The 18,837-nt window shown below is 53.6% G+C and overlaps 9 protein-coding genes across 9 annotated transcripts; 5 read left to right on the top strand and 4 right to left on the bottom strand.

The window, feature by feature from the left end:
- Positions 1 to 52: 52 nt before the first annotated feature.
- SODALDRAFT_355649 (phosphoglycerate mutase-like protein) lies at positions 53 to 3,317 on the top strand (the record flags this gene model as incomplete). The annotated part of the gene is made up of 7 exons (XM_028613836.1): positions 53 to 87; positions 736 to 834; positions 891 to 931; positions 993 to 1,076; positions 1,200 to 1,307; positions 1,430 to 1,910; positions 2,003 to 3,317. 7 exons carry the CDS (start codon positions 53 to 55, stop codon positions 3,315 to 3,317), a joined length of 2,163 nt encoding a protein of 720 aa, XP_028471248.1.
- A 348-nt stretch (positions 3,318 to 3,665) lies between these two features.
- SODALDRAFT_355648 (hypothetical protein) lies at positions 3,666 to 4,100 on the top strand (the record flags this gene model as incomplete). The annotated part of the gene is made up of 2 exons (XM_028613835.1): positions 3,666 to 3,709; positions 3,929 to 4,100. The coding sequence occupies 2 exons, from the start codon at positions 3,666 to 3,668 to the stop codon at positions 4,098 to 4,100; spliced, it is 216 nt and encodes a 71-aa protein (XP_028471247.1).
- On the bottom strand, positions 3,698 to 5,660 carry SODALDRAFT_39091 (hypothetical protein). Its single transcript, XM_028615242.1, has 3 exons — positions 4,858 to 5,660; positions 4,125 to 4,749; positions 3,698 to 4,055 (listed from the first exon to the last, which is right to left on the bottom strand). Exons 1-2 carry the CDS (start codon positions 5,174 to 5,176, stop codon positions 4,148 to 4,150), a joined length of 921 nt encoding a protein of 306 aa, XP_028471246.1. The 5' UTR covers positions 5,177 to 5,660; the 3' UTR covers positions 3,698 to 4,055; positions 4,125 to 4,147.
- On the bottom strand, positions 4,879 to 6,570 carry SODALDRAFT_39126 (hypothetical protein). The gene is made up of 2 exons (XM_028615246.1): positions 5,975 to 6,570; positions 4,879 to 5,904 (listed from the first exon to the last, which is right to left on the bottom strand). Exons 1-2 carry the CDS (start codon positions 6,440 to 6,442, stop codon positions 5,152 to 5,154), a joined length of 1,221 nt encoding a protein of 406 aa, XP_028471245.1. The 5' UTR covers positions 6,443 to 6,570; the 3' UTR covers positions 4,879 to 5,151.
- A 437-nt stretch (positions 6,571 to 7,007) lies between these two features.
- SODALDRAFT_355646 (hypothetical protein) lies at positions 7,008 to 7,674 on the top strand (the record flags this gene model as incomplete). The annotated part of the gene is made up of 3 exons (XM_028613834.1): positions 7,008 to 7,081; positions 7,110 to 7,370; positions 7,437 to 7,674. 3 exons carry the CDS (start codon positions 7,008 to 7,010, stop codon positions 7,672 to 7,674), a joined length of 573 nt encoding a protein of 190 aa, XP_028471244.1.
- A 432-nt stretch (positions 7,675 to 8,106) lies between these two features.
- On the bottom strand, positions 8,107 to 9,234 carry SODALDRAFT_327638 (25 kDa protein elicitor). Its single transcript, XM_028610485.1, has 2 exons — positions 8,859 to 9,234; positions 8,107 to 8,760 (listed from the first exon to the last, which is right to left on the bottom strand). Exons 1-2 carry the CDS (start codon positions 9,083 to 9,085, stop codon positions 8,271 to 8,273), a joined length of 717 nt encoding a protein of 238 aa, XP_028471243.1. The 5' UTR covers positions 9,086 to 9,234; the 3' UTR covers positions 8,107 to 8,270.
- A 536-nt stretch (positions 9,235 to 9,770) lies between these two features.
- On the bottom strand, positions 9,771 to 12,666 carry SODALDRAFT_327637 (hypothetical protein). Its single transcript, XM_028610484.1, has 4 exons — positions 11,937 to 12,666; positions 10,234 to 11,796; positions 10,042 to 10,158; positions 9,771 to 9,943 (listed from the first exon to the last, which is right to left on the bottom strand). Exons 1-4 carry the CDS (start codon positions 12,573 to 12,575, stop codon positions 9,854 to 9,856), a joined length of 2,409 nt encoding a protein of 802 aa, XP_028471242.1. The 5' UTR covers positions 12,576 to 12,666; the 3' UTR covers positions 9,771 to 9,853.
- Positions 12,667 to 15,446: 2,780 nt separating this feature from the next.
- Positions 15,447 to 17,308, top strand: SODALDRAFT_305498 (hypothetical protein; the record flags this gene model as incomplete). Its single annotated transcript, XM_028609009.1, has 4 exons — positions 15,447 to 15,557; positions 15,648 to 15,789; positions 15,852 to 16,030; positions 16,351 to 17,308. The coding sequence occupies 4 exons, from the start codon at positions 15,447 to 15,449 to the stop codon at positions 17,050 to 17,052; spliced, it is 1,134 nt and encodes a 377-aa protein (XP_028471241.1). The 3' UTR covers positions 17,053 to 17,308.
- A 180-nt stretch (positions 17,309 to 17,488) lies between these two features.
- Positions 17,489 to 18,695, top strand: SODALDRAFT_327635 (hypothetical protein). The gene has a single exon (XM_028610483.1). The coding sequence runs from the start codon at positions 17,608 to 17,610 to the stop codon at positions 18,301 to 18,303; it is 696 nt and encodes a 231-aa protein (XP_028471240.1). The 5' UTR covers positions 17,489 to 17,607; the 3' UTR covers positions 18,304 to 18,695.
- The last annotated feature ends 142 nt before the right edge of the window (positions 18,696 to 18,837 follow it).

Below are 18,837 nucleotides of genomic sequence, written 5' to 3'. Positions count from 1 at the left end.
ACGTTTCATGCTGGAGCTAAGCGGGTAGAGATGGGGAGAGGCATTAGGCAACATGAACAGCAGTCTTATCATTAGACAGATGGGCACGTCTGTAGTTCTCCATACCAAGACTTGATTCATGAAGAAGAAGGGGGGAAACAAGGAAGTTGAGGAGTAGCCCGACAAAAGGGCCGAAGCACTTTACCAATCACATCGTGCAGAATGCTTCGGTCCTTTTGCCTGTTGACTATATCGAAGTACTCGTTGCGGGGTTGAACTGAAATACATGTATTGGATGGTACGGAGTAGTAGTATGGCGAGACGACCGTTGATGTTGGAGAACAAAGATTCGCGTAAAAAGTCATTTATAAGAGCATCCATTAAATGTCCCAGTACATACGACCATACCCATTGGAAAACTCGGGATCCCGTCCGCTCTCCCCTAGATAAGCCAATGAGGGCCGGATTAGTAGTTGGGTCGGTGACGACCAGCGAATACCCGGTGTTGTATGTCTTTTTTGTCCTTTTTTTCCGTCTCTTCTTTAAATTTCATTCCCTGTCTCTTTCTCCGTGGCCGTGGAACTGAGCCTTCTAGATCCTCCACCTCGACCTTTTTTTACTCCAACGTTGAACGACATAATTACGCATACACTTCCGTACGAGGGTTCACACTTCGGCATTTTTATAACAACCGAGGGCATCTCGCAGTCTCAAACCTAATTGATCGAACTCCTAGCACACTCGCAATTGACGCAGCACCGTTCTCCTCCTAGCCAACTCGGGATCCCGAAACATGGGGCATGGCTGCCATCCGTTGGCTCACGTTGTCATCCCATGTCCCTACCTCAAGTCGATGTAGGTAGTCACGGAGGAACGACTCGCCGACTCGCGTTATCATCATGATGCCACAGAGAGAGGCCGGTAGCTACAATAGTGGCTAGTGGATACAAGGGTTGACAAAGGTTGACAAGGGTTGATCTTCGAAGCAAAGTAGCCTCAATCAACCCTGGAAGCCGTTTCGTTTTGGGCTAAGTTCGGTCCGTCAACGGTCAAGGCAAGTAAGCATATCCCTCAACAGTCCTCATTAGCTCACAAGAGTGAAGGGATTGGAGGGCTATGACGTGACTCTCGCTCTCCTGGGAGAAGAGATTCCACATTCAATTTGTTTCGGGATCTCGATGAGTGTACAACGTAAGGAGCTAGATCACTGTCCTGCCTAGCTACAAAGGATCTTCCTCTCCCATCTGCTCCTCCTTCTCGTCCTTCTCGAATCTGGCGGTTATCTTTCTCGTTCCTTTATCGCTTCGCCCTGTCCCCCTACGAGAATGGTATCTGAGCCTCTTGGCTCTTCCCAATAGATACATTCCATGGCCAAGAACCCTTCAAAAGTCCTAGGACAGAGCCTATTCGAGTGTTGCTAATATGTTCACGACGCTCCCGCCACTTCTAGCCATTGGCACCTTCGCCATGGCTTCATTGGCTCAAGTTTCGTCAAATCCTACCGTATGGGGCTCGGTTGCCATGGTCATGCAAGGCGAAACCACGCCCATGTACGAGAATGTAACCAGCGCCTTGACTCCTCGGGGAGCCCATCAGATGTACCGACAGGGAGCCTACTTCCGGTCTCACTACCTAGTAACGGATGAGTCCCTTGGAGACGGGCGAAACCAGGCGGCTGCCCGGCCGATACGCGGGATCCAGGGGCATGCCATCGACAATTCGCAGTTATCCATTCTGACCGGCACGGACCGGCACGCCATAGCTGGTGCTGGTGCTTTTCTGCAGGGCCTCTATCCCCCAGTTGAGGACGCCTTCCTAGATGCCGATATGTCTTATGATGCCGCCTCAGACAGCTCTGTCAACTTCCCGTTACAGGGATACCAGTACCCTGCCGTCAACGCATTGTCTACGTCAGAGGAGAATTCCATCTTGTAAGTATCTGCGCTTTGCATGTTCGCATACTGAAGAGACAGCAAGGGGTTGTTAGTTGCTCCTGGCTGACACCATCGTCTCACCTACCCAGCCTACAAGGACATGTGGGCTGCACGGAGTGGTATAAAGCTGTGGACCAGCTTCTTTCGGATCCGACATTCGAGAACCAACACTTGACTTCTCTGGAACCCTACGAGATGATATTTTCCAGGCCGCCCCTGAACGGCACGATCCCCGCGAGGCTCGACGTCTTTCACAATCCATATGCCGTCTACGATTACGTGAGTTATCTATACCATCACAACCGGACCGTCTACGAAGGGATGCAAGACCGTATCTTTCAAGAACCGTCAATGAGCTTCATTGAGCGGAACGCCCTACAGCATGAGTTGGCCCTCAATGCCGACGCCACCTTGTCCGACGCCACCACCGACAATCCCATCCGCACCATCGCAGGCCAGACTTTCGCCCAGGGGGTCCTTGACGCCCTCGACAACGTCATCAAAAGCAACGGCTCCACCCAGAAACTGACCGTCATGTTCGCCTCCTACCATCCTTTCCTCGCCTTCTTCTCCCTCGCCCAGCTTAATCGCAAGTTCCTCGATCCCAGCTCTCCCTTCACGACTTTCCCCACGCCGGGTGCCGCCATGGCCTTTGAGCTCATAGGCGACGAACCGGACCGGCCCAGCGCCTTCCCGTCCGAGGACAATCTCTGGGTTCGTTTCCTATACCGCCGCGATGTGAACGAGTCCTCCCATCTTCGCGCCGAGAGCCTCTTCGCCATGCCCCGCAGCGACTTTACCATGCCCCTGGCCACCTTCCGCAGCGAGATGAGCAAGTTCGCCGTCGATGTCTCTACTTGGTGCGACACCTGCGGCTCCCCACTGCAGTTCTGCGTCGCGCGGCGTGATCTCGTGTCTGGGAACTATTGCCAGGGCTGTCCATCCTACGACGGCGGCCGTTCCAAGGGCCATATAATCGCGGGCTTCGTCGGCGCAGGCATCACGCTGGCCGTGCTCTTATTGATCTTGTGCCTCGGGAGGGCCATTGATTGCATGCGACACAACCGCGGAGGTGGTTTGGTCTCTTCCGGGATCTGGGGCTTCAGCTCCGGTACCCGTCAAGGTATCAAGAGTGCAGAGAAGAGGGCGAGCGATGTCGATCTGGCCGTGTCGCGGCACGGGACTCGTCATGAGCGCGGTGGCAGCTGGGAGTTGCGGGGTGGACCTGCCCTAGGTATGCGTGCGGCCACGGCTGTTTCGCCTGTCAGCGGCGACCACGCTGTTGGGCTAAGTAAAAGTGCTTCGTGGACAGGACGGACGCGGGAGGTCCAAGACGATGGGCAAAGTATGATGAGCGACGACATTACCCTTGCGTCGCCTGTGCATCCCCATGAGGGTGTTTAACCTGAATACCAAGTCGGGGAAACCAACAAGATGCGTAAGGTCCTTCGCTACCCGACATTCTGTTACGGTACTCTTACGGTACTCTTTCATTCGTGTTTCTATACCCCTTGGTTCTTCCCTCATTTCTTTTTCTAAGTAACGACTCGACTTCCGAGGGTAAGGGTCTTGTTTTACACTCGCTTTGGAACCCTAGAGTGAGAGTTGGTTGCAATTGAACAGGGCCTTTGGATCAGGCCTAGGACGACGGCTGCAGTGAAAGTATGAAGTAGGCAACTGTGTATGGAACATGAAGAAATAGGCAACCTCCCAATGAATTGGGACTCGTTGAACAAAGGAGGTTAATTCACCATGTCGTCCGTCTTAGAACTATTGAAATACCTGGCCGGACCAATGTCAGATAAGACTGGCCATTGTTTGGTGATGCAGCATAAATAATTCAGGAGCATAGCCAGGTGCATAGGTAGCCAAGGAAATAAGGAACACTAACATCGGTACACAGATAATTTACACAGTCCGGCTAAAGAAGGTCCTGCTATACCTAGGGCATACAGTTATATACACGAGCCAGACTCGTATCAGGGAAAGGCAGGAAATCAAATGCAGCCGAACAGAAAGCAGCGAGGCAAAGAGACCAAGCTAAAGACGTCGTATATGCAAAACACCAAAGAGCAGATGGTAGCTGATCCTCCATATAGACGAACTATGAGCCTAGAATCCGAGAAGAGGAAAGGTGAGGGCCTGGAGAACTCGAGCTCAGTATTCAAAAAGCAAAAACAGGGTTAGACGAGATGTAACGTCAATACATACAAAGTCGTCAGATGCATACGAGATCAAGCTTCAACGCTCCGTTCAGCGCCAGATGCGTCCGAACTGGAACCGTTGGAGCAGTACGCAGAGTCAGAGAATGCCTGGTTGTCGCAGGAATTGAGTGACGAGTCATCCACGACACCAAAGACCTTTTCGAATTCCTCCCACACCTCGGGGCCAAAGAAACAATCATATGGGTCTCCGATTTCTGGGGTGGCAAGTGGGAAGGAAGTAGCTGCAGCCTGGGCCGGAGCCGGATCCCCGGTGGGAGCGGAAGCCCCTGTGTCCGAGAATGCAGGTAAAGACGACGGTGTACCGGCTCGTGAGCACGACGACGGCAAAGTGTTCGGATCGTCCATGGCGGCTGCCTCATCCGGAGGACCGATGGCCTGGAATGTTTTGAGGAGCTTCGTGTGCGCGTCGCGAACGAACTGGGAGATTTTCCCCCTCAGATTCTGCGCGACGTCACTGAACTCCCGGTCCACTGCGGCCTCGATCTCTCGTCGGATGGACTTGGGCATCTCGCGCCGAAGGAACTGCATGTAATTCTTTCCATAGTGTTCCTCCATCTCGGCAGCAGAGGGGCCTTCCTGATATGTTTGAGAATTGTCCGCATGGTCGTAGACTTTGGGAGACCTCGTCAGATAGGTTCGATAGAGAGTGAGAAAAGAAAGACAAAAAACAGCAGGGGACAAAAAAAAAAAAAAAAGGGGGGGGGGGGGCTTCTGCTTACAAGGAGATGGAATGTCGGCGTCCGGCTCCAACTCAAACAGGATGCGATACATGTCAGACCACTTTTCAACCTCGGTCTTCTTGCCACTCGAGCGCGCCCGGAGTTTGGTCTCTTTTTCCTTGTCGAACCCGTCGACAGGATCAAGTGCAAAGGAATCGCGTAGCGGGCAAGAAGTCTCTGATCTCTGATGGTCCTCAAGCTCCGCTTTGGTCTTGAAGAATCCACGGCAGCGATAACACATGAACTCGGGAAGACTGTGACGTCGATAGATGTGCTCCCTGACATATGGTCCATTCATGTTAGATGAAGAGCCCTGCATGGGGGGGGGGAAGGGAAGGGCATTTGATTATGGGATTGGGATTGGGATTGGGATTGCGAAGTGACGGACTTAACCCTGTGAACAGTGTCCCAGCCCGGACCGCAGCAGTTGCGGCAATTGTGTCTGACGGGGTCCCGCTTGTAATAAGGGCAAGCAAACTTTCGGCGACTATCATCCCTATCCTTCTTGGAGCGTTTGGGGGTCCTATCCTGTCCCTCCTGATCTTCCTCGTCATCCGAGTTTTGATCCCTGTTATTACGGTGCAGTTGGCGCTTTTGACCGGCAAGTGAACAGCCAGGCCCTCCAGAGGAGGTGTTGCAGCCCGAAGCCGAAGCCGACCTCTTAGAGTGGCCAGAACGACTGTTCCCGCTGCCACTACCATCGCTTGTCTCTTCTTCATCCTCCAAGGGCCCGAGTGCTCTGTCAAGCCATTCCCGGATCACGGCCATCAAAGAGTCGATGAGTTGTTTTTTCCGTCGACTAAGGTAAGCCTGGGCGAAAGCACTGCCGGCGGCAGAGATAGTCGCGCCTGGTGAAGGGGAAGGATATTGAGACGAATAACCAGCTGGAACATGTGACGTCTCAGACGAAGGAAGACCAAGGGCGACGGCACAGGAATTTGCAATATCCGAGGCTTTACTAGCGTCAGAGCTCTCAACCCTTTCCTCCTTCTTACTACAGTCGGCCGAATCGGTTGTCGACAGACCTGGGCCCGTCAGAGAGGTAGTCTAGCACGTCTTCGTTAGCAATGGGAGGCTTGTCAAGCGGGGGAGGAGTGAATGTGCGGGAATAGCTGACAGGCTCGGTGGAGGTTTCCCCCTTCGAGGTCGATTCGATGATCGACGACTGAGTCGTTGTCTTGCGCGCACTGCCCCTGTTCTTCTCGTCTTTACGCATATCCGTTGAACGGCTGCCTGGACAGCGCGTGAGGCGCTTGAGGCGCTTGAGGCGTTTGGGGTTGAATGAAGGGGCGAAATACCGGGGAGGGGCCCGGAAGACACCGAGGGTTTGATGCCAGCTATCAGGCCGAGACCATGAAATGCCACCGAGGGGTATTTGATTGAACGGGCCGTGACGGGCAACACACAGCATCCTTGGGTAAGCTTGCCTGGCTAGGTAAGACCCTTGGTCATCCTTCCCTCTTTGCTGAAGGTGATATGAGTTTGATGGGAAGAGCCGAGAAGTACTATCGTGGGCAGGATAATGTATCAAGCAGATGGCGGTTGAGAAGGGGGAGAAAGCATGAAGAACAGGCTTTGAGGACATGAAATCAAATAAATACCTAGACGGCTGGCTGTCTGGTCAAGGGCCACTGGCACCCGAGAGTGGAAGAGCAAATAGTTCGAAATGCGCAAATGCGCAAAGCCCCATATGGAGTATTCGACATTCTTGTATGTCGCACAAACGCTCGCCGTGCCCAAGTCACGAGTGTTGGGCAGTCTTCTATTCCCGGTGCCGTAATCGCGCCAGCTGGGAGAGGACGCGACACTGGCGGGGGATGCGAGATCAAGCCGATCAAGGCTTACAAGGCAACCAGTAAGGAATCTTGAGCCTTCAACACCATGTACGTATGGACTGGGATACGGTGTATGGGGAAACCGTGGGGGTTGTCTCCGCCAATGCACGTCGCAGCGTCAACGAACGGCGCGTACGCGCCATGTTGCGCATAGCATGAGCCATCCAGGGGGATTGCCATGTTCTCGGACGAAGTAGTTGTTAGTCGTCGCCGCTTTGCGCAACAGTCTGCTGCGAGATGAAAGAAAGGACCGCCGGACAACGAGGCTCGAGGCAAATGCTGGATAAATAGCCTCCATCGCCCTGAGGGAATGTGATGCATCGTTCCAGCAGCAAGAATCGACGAGAAACAGGCAATCGATCCTTTCCTAGCAGTGCAGTGAGCGAATTGTCTGTCGCTTTCATCGCGCATCCCTAGAGCTCCTGTCAAGGCGTGGTACCTGAACTTGCACTGGCCACTGCGTCTCAAGACTCCCTTCATCGATTATCTGATCCCCAAGAGATTGTCCAGCAGGAAGGGCAATTCGACCACGAGAAAGACAGTCCCAGGAACAGGGAACGAAATACTTAAAGCGGAAAGAGGAGACTGCGACTGCTTTGGGACACCGAGTGCCTGTTCAAGTGCCTACAGGGAACAAGATGTCTCAAGCCACGAATACCCCATCCATGAGAGTTTCCGGTGAAAGGTATGGACAAGGACTTGCCACGTCTAAGCCGGTAAGCAAGCTAACGAACCGGATCGCAGGGATCAGATGCAAGCTCCTTCAGCCATGCTCGAGAGATACTTGTCTGATGGGGAAACGAGCATCGGCGATAAGCTGCTCGCGCATACAGCAAATGACACCGTAAAGGAGGCGACCAATGACCGTCTGAAGAAACTCGGGCACGATCTAAACCTATTGGTAGACAAAACCGGACTAGATCGCGGCGAGAGGCCAGCCACAGGCCCTTTTTCTTCTTCTGTCGATCTTGTCATGAGTTGAGAGGATCCGTGGATAAGGACGGGAAGACAGGAGAGGAGACAGCGAGTATCGGAACACATATGTATAACAGATGTCTCCTTGGAGATCAACGATCAAATAAGATGTTCTCCGTAAGGCGGCCGGGTCGTGGGTCGATGAAGGACGGAAAATGGCAGCGTGATGCTGCATAAGGTAAGGTAGGTAAGGAGGACAAAGGAAGAGGTATCGTATAAGGTACCTTGGAGAGAGGGAACAAGATGTCAAATGCCATGTAATTACCAAGTGGGGTCCGCAGACGACAGCCTCTGATTGCCTGGGGGACGACTGTATTTGAAGTACCTTTGAGGTACAAGGTTGTTTCAGTGGAGTTGAGGGTAAATACCATGGCCATGGCACGCATTCAGAAGTACTAGTAGTGTACTAGTGAGCTAAGACGTCAACATAAGGTAGTTGCTCCGTAATTAGGTAATACAAATATTTACTTTCTTCCCACCGGCGTTCAACGAGGTACGAAATGTTCCCCTGGGCCTTTGTACGAAGAGGGATCACGGTACTACGTCTTCTCTTCCCTATTCCTGTCCTAATCCTCCGGGTTAAACCACTTGTCGGCGTCTCCCTTAGAGAGCAGCCTTCGCCAGATTGTTAGCAAAATTCCACTGGTTAAAAGGCACATTGGCCGACCCGAAATCCGTCTCGTCCAGAGCGCGTCTCGCCCCTTCCGTCAACTCCTCGTACGCAATCAAGGGCTGCTCCCCGCCCTGGTCGCCCGTGAAGACCATCTGGTGGTTGGTAGGCCAGTGGCTGCGATACCCCAGCCGTGGCCGGGTGCCCGAGAAGCTGACATCTCTCGCGGCCCGCGTGTTGAAGCTCCCGTGGGCCGATGCCGCCACGCCCAGGACGGTGGCATCTGTCGATGTCCCATCGAGCCAGACCACGGCACTCTCCCAGTCGTGTCGGTGACCCAGTCCGGTCGACGGCGAGTCCTTAGGCATGTACCACGCGTACATGATGGCCCGCCGTCCGCCGTGCGTTCCCTGACGAGCATATACCTGGCCCCGCGAAGACGAGCAGCCGCTGTTATGGGAGCCCGTTGGTGCCAGCCCGCCGCTGACGAAGTGGGGGGGAGTAAAAGCAACTGTTAGCAGAGAACGAACCCTTGCCGTCTGACGTCTTCCCTGAAAGAAAGAAAACAGCAATGTGATTACCTGGTATCTCCTCTGGCGTTGACGGCAGGGAATGCCACGCAGCCTGTATAGACACGGAGCCAGGGCTTGAATTTGAGATACAGCTGGCTGATAGCCCCGGCCGGGACGGTCTCTGGGAAGCCGACGACTGCGTCGTGATTGATGACTGCGCGGCGTTCGACGACCGGCGCTGCGGCGGCTGCCATGGCAGCTAGGAGCCAGCCGATGAGGCGGATGAGTCGTGTCATTGCTTTGCGTCTCCTCGTGAGAACGGACAAAAGGAAAGTTACTGGTGTGATTTGCCAACGAAAGTCACACAAGAACGTAAGAGGAGATTGTAGGTCAGTCCGAGTAGTCTGGACGAAAGGGCCCAGTGTAAAACGAGAGCTGCACAGAGGGCATTACAACTTCGAACTCGAAATACGAGGAGACTTGGACGGCACAACTATTTATTGCTAGATCCCCTCCGGCTCCATACATGGTCTGATTGCGGTGTTCCATTCGTCGCGGAGCCATAAACGTTCCTAGAGCCGGGGAAGTTCGACGAGAGAGATGATCGGGCTTCCGACCGGATTGGGTAGCTGGACCGGCCGGCCGATGTCACCTTCCAACTCCCGCGCCAAAGCCGAGACGGCATACGGCATTCGGCATGGACAAGACAATGCGATGAACTGTCTACGGTGGAGTGTTAAACGTCCAAAGAGTGCAGATATCGATGGCACGTGGCACGTAGCACATTGCCGAGAACAGGCTTCGTATATCATACTCCGAAGTCATTCAAGATGAAGGGATGAGTCCAGTCTGGAGATTATGCTGGATCCAAATCTCCTGCAGCGGTTATCACTCCAGCATGCTGTTCTATCACCACGCCGTCAGTTTGTCGCTGATTGGCCGACTTGACGGAAAGACGAGAATTGCGAAAGACTCGGATCGCTTCTCTTTTTTCACGGGTATCACTGTCGTATCTCCATAAATAATAGTACATCGTCGAATGACGCAAACCTCATTCCGCTTCCTCAGTTGAGCATATCCCAAGCTTCTCCCCAGAGTTCGTTCAGGTTAAGGCCAAGCGATTCCATGCTGAAATCAGGGTTTAAATTTTGCGCCTAGAAGCAGATTAGTATACCATCTGGGAGATGAAATCGCCTGACCAACGGGCCAAGTCAAAAAGACCCCGTTGGTTTGGGGTTGGGGGGGCACGCACCGATGGGTCGACGGCAGATGGCAGCCAGGTCACAGGTGTGGGCGCACCATCCACACCGGAGCCTTGCGACGAAGGGAAGTTGGGGAAGGCCCCCTGGAAAGATAACGGGGCGACGGACTGTGCGAGAAGAAGGGAGGTGAGCTGAGCTGGACGACACCAAATAATGGAAAGACAACAAGGATAGGAACTCACCCTCGCCCCTTCGGGAACCTCCATAGATATCGCCGGCATCCTGGATGGCTCCGATGCCTGCGCCGCCACCGGCGGCTCCTGGTACGATAATAGCTTGTAATGCAAGTTCACAAATCTCTCAGCCGACGCCGCCTTGGCCTGTTCCGCCGTCTTCGTACCAAGATGGAGCTCCAGCAAGCCAAGTGCCGCGCACATTATGGAGTAGCCCCAGGGTTCGTTGTTTCCACACCGCATGAGGCGATCCTCTTTGATGGCCAGGCACCGCTGAAGAAGCTTGACGGTATGTTGCGAGTTAATCATGATCATGTGTGTCGAGCCGCGAGGTTGCAGCATGGTCACCTTGCAGAGGTTGACGGCCGTGGTTAAGGCGTCCTCGCGCAGAAAGTTCAAGGATCGCACCCCTTGCTCGTACAATTTGTCGTGAAGCAGCACGATGTCGCGCGCAGCGTTGTAGTATATGATTTCCGAGTACTGGTACTTCGGGTTGGTCTTGCGCATCTTGAGAAAGCGCTGGTGCAGCGGGATTATGTACTGTCGGAGCTCGATGTGTAGCAGTGTGTATGCCAGGAGCGGTCGTTTCCCGCCCTGGCCGTTGGTGCCGTTTGTATCCCACGACGGGAGGGCGTCAATCTCGCGAGTGATGTCGTTCGTAAAGCGGATTACCTGTTCGTAGTCAAGATCGCCAGGCGGACCGCAGAGAACGCGGCTCAGCTCGATCCGGAGCGGTAGGCTCTGCCGGGCCAAGTTTTGATACGAAGAGTAGGTGAACTCCTTGGCGGGTTTCGATGGCGGGAGCTCTGTTGTTTCTTCGTCAAAGTCGTCGTCGTCCAGGTTCCGCGGTGGGCTGACGTCGTAGTACAATTGGCTCACCAAGGTGGGTAGACCGTGGTCGAAGCTCGCCTGCATATCAAACTCTTGGACCGTGGCCCAGATGCGCCGCCGCATCTCCTGGTTATAGACAGAGATCTTGCCTCCCATGTGACTCGGGTCCCGGTGAAGGCCGACCGAGATGCCGTCTTGGATCAACGACCCTGAATTGGTCCAGAACCGCTTCTTCTTGACAATATTGACGCGCTTGCCGAGGTAGAGCAGGCAGGCGATCTGGTAGTGGATGAGACGGCGGTGCTTCATGCTCTGTCGCGTCTGCCACTTTTCCACCGCTTCGATCCACTTGACTGCGGTGTTGTGCGCATTGGATACCATTCCAGTGAACCAAAGGGTGTCGTGTGTATGGATACAGTTGGAAATAGCGATCATAGAAAGTATCAGTGCTGTTAACGCTGCATGTCGTGACTCGGTGTCCTCCCAGAACTGTGAGTACTCTCGCTTGAGAGTCGGAATGTGCACAATACGATGAAGCTGCTCAAATTGCTCTAGGTAGACTTCAACGAGGGAATCCACCAGAGCTTTTGGGGGCAGAAGTGCTTCGAGATCGAGGTCGCGCTCAAGGAATGCCTTCTCACGGTCTTCCTTTCTTTTCTTGCGATCCTTCATATCATGCGCCGCTGCCGGTCTTAGCCACTCATCGGCGGTCTCTTGCATGAAGGGGCAAAGACCGCGGAGCTACAATGCACGATTCAAGTGTCAGCCAATCCAACGCGCTTGCCACAAAGACGATACGCGACGCCAGAGCAGAGCAAGGGCAAGACAGAGAGGAAGGGAATAATAACAGAAACAGAGGGTGTCCCGGGGGGAAGCGCTACCTCAAGGAAAGCCATGGTGGCATTATGGGGGCCGTAATAGCGGGTTCGGAACTCTTTGCCCCTGAAAAATCTCAGCTCCGATTTGTCATTCTGCGCGTATGCTAGACAGGCGATGTCGTTGGCCTCGGGATCCGTTGGTGAGTGAGGTATCTCATCTTTGTGTGTAAGCGGAGAATTGCTGGCAGCGACGGTGCTACCATCGAAGGAGGAGACCGCGTTGGAGTGTTGGTTGAGTTGATTCTTCAAGTGCATGACCTCCAATTCGAGCCTGCGGATCCTGTCGTAATCCTTGGCGGCGTCGCGGATAACACCCGAGTCCGAGTCCCTTGTTGAAACGGCCGTCTCACTCCCATGCCGCCGCGAGTCGAGCTGGGCAAAAGCCGGTGGCACGCCCGAACTAGCGTTCATAACCATGCCCGACTTGGTCTCGTAGGTGCAGCGGTCCGGGGTACCACTCTTGATGCATCTTTGGCATGGGTAGCCTCTGTCGCAAGAGAGCTTACGGCGACGACATTCGAGGCAGCTCAGGCGCACGCGCTGTCTCTTGCGGGGCTGCCCACCTTGGTTAGACTCGTGGCCCTCGTCATCGTCAGGACGAGAGTGGTAAGTCGCCTGGCTCGCGGTGTCGTCCATGCTCATTATAAGCCAGAAGCGCCGACCGGATTGTGGAAGAGATATATAAGTGATGCGTCAAGGGGAGGAGCGCGAGTGCCACGTGGAGGAAAAGCCGAGTCGGAAGCAATACGCATTCGATCTGGCCCGGACAGGTTGGTAGAGTATACGGTTCAGCTTGTTGATCCGGTTCAAGTGGATAGCAAGCATTGAGTATACTGATGCAACGACGGCCCGTGCCATTGGAGTCGATATTCGACAATAAGCAACGCGGAGCTCAACGTAGGGCCATGAACGAGAGGGAAAAGTCTGCGATTTCGGAAGACACACAAGAGTCATTGTCAGATCCTGAGGGCTACCGTCGGCGTTCATTTCTGTGACGTCGCATGGAGGACAGCTTGGGAAAAGGATGCTACCCTTTGTCCCTTTTGGGTCTAGGGCGAAGCATCTCGGAGGTAACTTGGAATTTCTCCGAGCTTGCCGTTAGGCTACTAACAAATCTCCTGGTTAACTGTGTATCAACACGATATTACGTAAACTGAACACATCCCGAGTCGGAGACCGAGGGGCTTTTCGGGGAACCCCCAACCTTCGCTCGATCTCGTGGATTACAATTTTACAAATCTTTGATCTTATCAGATCGGACCATCCAGTTCCAGTTCCTCCCCCATCTCCCCAAGGGGATTCCAATAGGTATGGCACTAACATCCTCGAAAGCCGTCCCCGCCATGACAATCTCCGAGTTGTCGACTACGTAGCAGTCAGTTCTGCATGCAATTCGAACGCGCAGCTATCATCGAAACTTCAGTAACTTACAGTGTACATATCTTCAAGTCCAGGCCGTGAGGCAATGCCCACCGGCGCGCCCGGATTTCGCCCGGATTCTTCGGGTTCCCCTCTCCAGCCTTGTGGTTCCTACGACGTCGTCACATCCTTGACCCCTGGGCTGGGCCCTAGCCCAGCCAGCGTCTGACGTCTGAGAACGAGAATCCACAATTCCATGTCGTATGACTCGCTGGTGGCTCATCTTTCCCACCGTTTGACACTACAAAATGGCTCGTGTTGTGTTTTCAGGGAATGCCGCTCCGGCTGTTCGAGCTTCATCCTTCCCGCCTTTCTTTACACCACCCAGGCTCTTCTTAATAATAAACTCCACTATTCGTCTTTCGCAATATGCGCGCCCATTGGCCTTGTTTCTCCTAACTATGCTCCAGGTAGGCGATGAAGCCCAGAGAATCCAGGCTAATTTTAGCCTCATGAATACTGATAGCAAAGTTAAGTGCTTCTTACTTTACTTACCTTAGGTACCAATTCTTCTTCAAATAAGGTACTTCATGGTCTGTAGGTACTCAAGTAGTCTGTTGGTTTGCTCTTGTTGACATGACACAGTTGACATCTCAGCTGATGTGTTATTAAGCTCTCCTCATGCCGCAGTTGTCTCCGTGTAAGCAACCCAGTCCTGAAAGTTCTCAGCGAACAATGGAACAGAGGTCGGTCTGCATGGGTATGGCATCCACCGCTGAGCATACACCTTCGCTTATGGTCTGACCAACGATTGTCATCCAATGCTCAAGTATCCATATAGTGGGCAATACCTGCGAAGTATAAGAGAGTACGGAGTACATCACGGGACAAACCCAACACCAGGTCTATTGCTTGGTCGGGCAGGGCAAACAAACATCTAGAGGCTGAAACACGCCCCTTGCCGTCCTTATCCGCCCCCCGGGATCTTAACAAGAACCCCTTATGTCTTTGCCAAAGTCGCAAGAAGACCACGGTTAACCCACCCATGCCCCATTGCCCACAAATCGTCATTTGCTGCAGTTCTTTTGAAGTGTATTCGGGTGTATTCAGCGAAGATTGGCCTATTTGCTTATCTTTCCCCGATCGGCTCCGGGACCAGGCGTCCGCAGCCTCGTACAACAGGATGCAAAGTACAGGGGGCCTTGAAGAGCTCCGTCACACAAAGCTGCGCCTTACTCTGCATCCAGAACCAATGACCTACATGGGGGATTTGGTACCTGCGTTTGAACTGGCCGCATAAGATGCGAACCCAGACGACATACGGGCACATGCCAGTGGCCGCATATCAGTAAGATAGCTCTTGTGCGGTCAGTCTAATGCTACCTCCTCGAGAAAACCGCCTCCCCCGGCACTTCTGGCACCTGGTTATCTCCATGTTTCGCACAATGAAGCCTGATATGGGCATGCTTGCCTGCATCTGGATACTGGTCTTACTTTTCGACCCCTTGGTGTCCGGCTGGTGTTACCCTCAGCCGTCTTAGGCTTGTACCCATCCACGGGCCATGGCCATGCGGAAGTCCAAGCCCTTCTGTGGCTCTTAATCTGTGATACTACGGTAGCTCGAATATCCAGTCTGGCGGGCTGGCCCTGCGGCGCGAACCACTGATGTGCTAAGTGTCGCTTTGACTTTGACACACACCAAGCGGGACGCGCAATATGACTCCCGTATGACAGGCGTACTGCCGTCTTGTTGAATCCGTCTTCTCGGATGCCGGCCACTCTGAGACTCCATTCCGTGCCGAATCCGCGGCGACATAAGACGTAAAACATCCGCTGAGTACTGGCCAGTAGGTCCCCACAGGTACAGTCGGGTGCGACTGTCCTGTCTGGGCTGAGGCTATGATACTTCCAACATCATACGAGCGTTTTTCTTCTTTGTATCCTGCGGGGCAGAGATTTAATCCTTTTAAGCACCCATCGTTTCTCAACCCCCCTGTTGAACCCTGGTTCGTGCCCCATATCTCTCAGCTATTAGCCCTGATATCCGACCAGCAACACGCGGTTTGGGCTTCATTGACACCCCTATTGACCGAGCTGCCTAACTCCGTTGTCTGCAGTCTCGTCATTCACAGCCGTGTCGTCGATATTGAACAAATGATTCCAAGGAGTACACATTCATGCATACTGCTGGCATGGCTGGCATCTCTTATCCATATTCACGCATCGGATCTCATGGACATCGCTGATGGGCTTCCACAATGCGGTGTGCGTCCCTTCAGCTAGATCTGCCGGTCATGGAAGCCAAGACAGTCGAATCCCTCCTTGCCTAGAGATACTAATGTTCCTCCGTTGCAGCTGACCTGTCTCCGTCAAGAAGTACCGCAGTCGATCTGCGGGAACCTTACCAACAGGACATGCCTGTGCGCTGATAAAGGCTTTGATGATGCTATGCGAACCTGCCTGGGATCGGCTTGCGAGTCCTCTCTAGAAGTTATCGGTGCGCTATCTACCCATTAAGGTGTGAGCTCCGTCCAGAATCGGATGTCTAACTTTACAAAGAGGCTGGCCAGATCGAAGCAAAGTTTTGCGGCCGCCCGTACCGCAATCGCAAACCGGTTCTACTTGCTCCCCTCGCTCTTGAGATCCCGGCACTCTTGAGCGTATGCCTGCGTCTGTATGTGCGATGGATGACACCGCACGAATTCGAGGCCGATGACTGGGTGATGGTCGTGTGTGGTGTACGTTGACATGGACTTGCAAACTACTATATGTCCCGGTCACTTACCATACTCTCTGTCTTCCGAAGATATTATTCATCCCATTCGTCATCCTAGGGCAGGCCAGTATGTCGTGCACCGAGAACCCTTGAATGGACGTTAGCTAACTACAAATACTAGTGGGGGTGATCGCCTTCGGCGTTGATGTCTGGAATGTCGACGTTGACGATATAACCATGGGGTTAAAGGCAAGTCTACGAAGAGAGACGCGTTCCTCACAAGTCGACGTGACTCGACTCGGTCGAGAATCGAGCACACGAACTGACAGGTGACCACACCAGCTCTTTTACATTGCCGAGGCCCTTTATCTGGTCTGCCTCGCCTTGACAAAGGTATCGATTCTATTCTTCTACCTGCGCATCTTCCCAAATACTCCGTTCCGAATCGCGACGTTCATGACCATGGCTCTCGTCGTGGTTCCTACCACAGTCTTCGTCGTTCTGCAGATATTCCAGTGCACGCCCATCGAGTACAGTTGGCTTAGCTGGAAGAGCCAATCCGGGTCGTATCGGTGCCTCAACATCAATATGCTGGTGAACGTGGCGGCTGGCTTCAGCATCGCCCAAGATGTCGTCATCTTGGCGCTGCCGTTACCGCTACTGTACGGACTTAACATGTCGTGGAAGTCCAAGGCTGGCGTCGTGATCTTGTTCAGTTTGGGTATCTTCATCACTATCACGTCGTGTGTCCGACTCCAGTACCTGATTCTGTTTGCGCGGTCGACCAACCCGACGTGGGACTATGCCGACACGCTCATCTGGTCTGGGCTCGAGGTTTCCGTGTCAGTGATCGTTACTTCGCTGCCCACGTTGAGACTTTTCTTCGAGCGAGTCCTCCCGGCCATGTTCGGTTCCCTCGCATCACGCCTGACAAGCTATACGTCTACCAGGGGGGTCTCTTTGAACAACGGGACGAGTGCGTCTGCTAAGGCGGAGGGAGAGAAGTACAAGACCCAACATATCATTGAGCGGGGAGTCGAGTAGATGACGTAGAGAAGAGCCTCGCAGTCGGGGCGTCTCCTTCAAACTCTCACTTTCCAAGTAGGCCTATTTCGACAAGCCAATGCTCTCCTCTGCAGACTTCTCGCCGTCTAGCCTACCATGACACACAGATTTGGCTGGCCGAGGGTATTGGGAATAGGGCGCGCGTACGGTCTTGTGAAAATAAGACGTTATCCTTGATAGTACCTTCTAGTCGCCCCAGATATTTAAGCAGCTGGCCTTGATGATTTTGTAGATTCGTCGGCTTCGAACGTGAGGTGTGCGGGAACAATGCTGGTCGGTCCGTCCCTCTAAGGGGGTCGAGTATGACTAATTATACAGTGTACCAGACACTGTGGTTTCAAGTACTTCGTAGATTATTCAGCGCGAAATCGGAACCAATATCAGGATCGCTTCGTCGCTTCTCACAAATGCCGCACCGTATCCATACACAGCCCTACGCCCAGCTTTTCGCCAGATTGGATCACCAATCTATTGATCGATTATCAACGGAAGACGAAGAAGAACACAGCTCGATCAGCAGGTCCCCAGTCCACGATGGGCGGGCCTCTATCCATGTTCGACGAAGCGGCCCATGCCCGCATCGCCAACCACATGAATAACCACCACAAGCGCGAGCTCTCCCATTACTTGCGCCACTATTCCGGCCTCTCCGCTCGCGCCGCCTCATCCCCAGAACTCATTGAAATTTCTCTTACCGGCATGACCATCACCGCTGGCGGCTCCGGTGGCGCCAAGTTCCGCATCCCCTTCGAGCCCCCGCTTTCTTCCCCCGCCGAGGTGCGCGGCCGCGTTGTCACCATGGACACTGAAGCCCGGACTGCACTCGGCATCCGCGACGTTTACGTGACGACCTATACCCCACCACGAGGCTTCGACATCGCGGTGTTCGGCGGCGTGGCGCTCTACTTCCTCTCATATGCCACGCTCCCTCACCTCCTGCCCGGAACGCCTTTTTGGTCTGCCCTTGCCGCCTTCTTCCCCGGTGGGCCCCGCGCGTTCCGCTGGCTTGTCACTGCCCTTTTCTGGCCTGTTCTGGGCATTCACGTTTTCGAGGTTTGGTGGATGCACCGCACGCGCCTCCTGCCTCATGGGGTCGATACGGGCTCCCGCCTGTGGTGGACGTGGGTCGGCAGCACCTTCTTCGAGGGCGTGTGTGCCTTTCGGAGGATCGATTCCATCATAGCCGACAAGACGAAGGAGAAGGAGGAAAAGGCTGCAGCAAGCCACTAGCCGACCTGTACTTACATTCCGCCTTCATGTCCTGCACACTCCACGGCCTTTTACATCTTGTTGGTTAGATGAAGCGGGCGTTCCAAGGGTTTCCCTCATTTCTTTCCCCTCGCACGTTGGTCGGCTTTTTTAGGACGCTTTTTATACCATGCTACGATAGCGTTGCGGTAGAGATTCTAACGACGTGTTCTTGACGCATTGTACCGGCCTTCATGTTCCAGTCGAGTCTATGCTTGCGGGACCGATTTCTGCCGCGAGTTGGTTTAAGTCTCTGATAAGCGTCTTAAGTTGGTGAGGTTTATGCGCTCTCGACTTCCAATATTGTGTTGGTATACGTTCTTGGGAGCTCTTCCAGTAGAACTCGACTTTTTCTGGCTACCTATCTACAGGGCCCGTGAGGTATATTCCTATGTCGAATGATTAATTTCATATTCTAATACGATAACTCGTGTCTATCTCTACGATGTGTTGAAATATTTACCGTTCGATTATTGGGCTTCGAAGTCGGAACAATCATCATTGTCCGCAAACCCG

This window comes from Sodiomyces alkalinus, assembly GCF_003711515.1.
Source record: "Sodiomyces alkalinus F11 unplaced genomic scaffold SODALscaffold_1, whole genome shotgun sequence".
Lineage (NCBI taxonomy): Eukaryota > Fungi > Ascomycota > Sordariomycetes > Glomerellales > Plectosphaerellaceae > Sodiomyces > Sodiomyces alkalinus.
This window is presented reverse-complemented; position numbering and strand designations above follow the sequence as displayed.

Bases quoted from the DNA above. Each gene is read 5' to 3' on its own strand.
- SODALDRAFT_39091 (XM_028615242.1), bottom strand. From the start codon at position 5,176: ATGCAGGGCTCTTCATCTAACATGAATGGACCATATGTCAGGGAGCAC. The intron at 4,750-4,857 runs GTAAGCAGAAGC...GGTCTCCCAAAG, and splicing joins CGCCGACATTCCATCTCCTT to TCTACGACCATGCGGACAAT.
- SODALDRAFT_39126 (XM_028615246.1), bottom strand. From the start codon at position 6,442: ATGTCCTCAAAGCCTGTTCTTCATGCTTTCTCCCCCTTCTCAACCGCC. The intron at 5,905-5,974 runs GTCAGCTATTCC...AAGACGTGCTAG, and splicing joins GGGAAACCTCCACCGAGCCT to ACTACCTCTCTGACGGGCCC.
- SODALDRAFT_327638 (XM_028610485.1), bottom strand. From the start codon at position 9,085: ATGACACGACTCATCCGCCTCATCGGCTGGCTCCTAGCTGCCATGGCA. The intron at 8,761-8,858 runs GTAATCACATTG...CCACTTCGTCAG, and splicing joins AACGCCAGAGGAGATACCAG to CGGCGGGCTGGCACCAACGG.
- SODALDRAFT_327637 (XM_028610484.1), bottom strand. From the start codon at position 12,575: ATGAGCATGGACGACACCGCGAGCCAGGCGACTTACCACTCTCGTCCT. The intron at 10,159-10,233 runs GTGAGTTCCTAT...CTTCTCGCACAG, and splicing joins AGGTTCCCGAAGGGGCGAGG to TCCGTCGCCCCGTTATCTTT. The intron at 9,944-10,041 runs GTGCGTGCCCCC...ATCTGCTTCTAG, and splicing joins CATCTGCCGTCGACCCATCG to GCGCAAAATTTAAACCCTGA.
- SODALDRAFT_327635 (XM_028610483.1), top strand. From the start codon at position 17,608: ATGGGCGGGCCTCTATCCATGTTCGACGAAGCGGCCCATGCCCGCATC.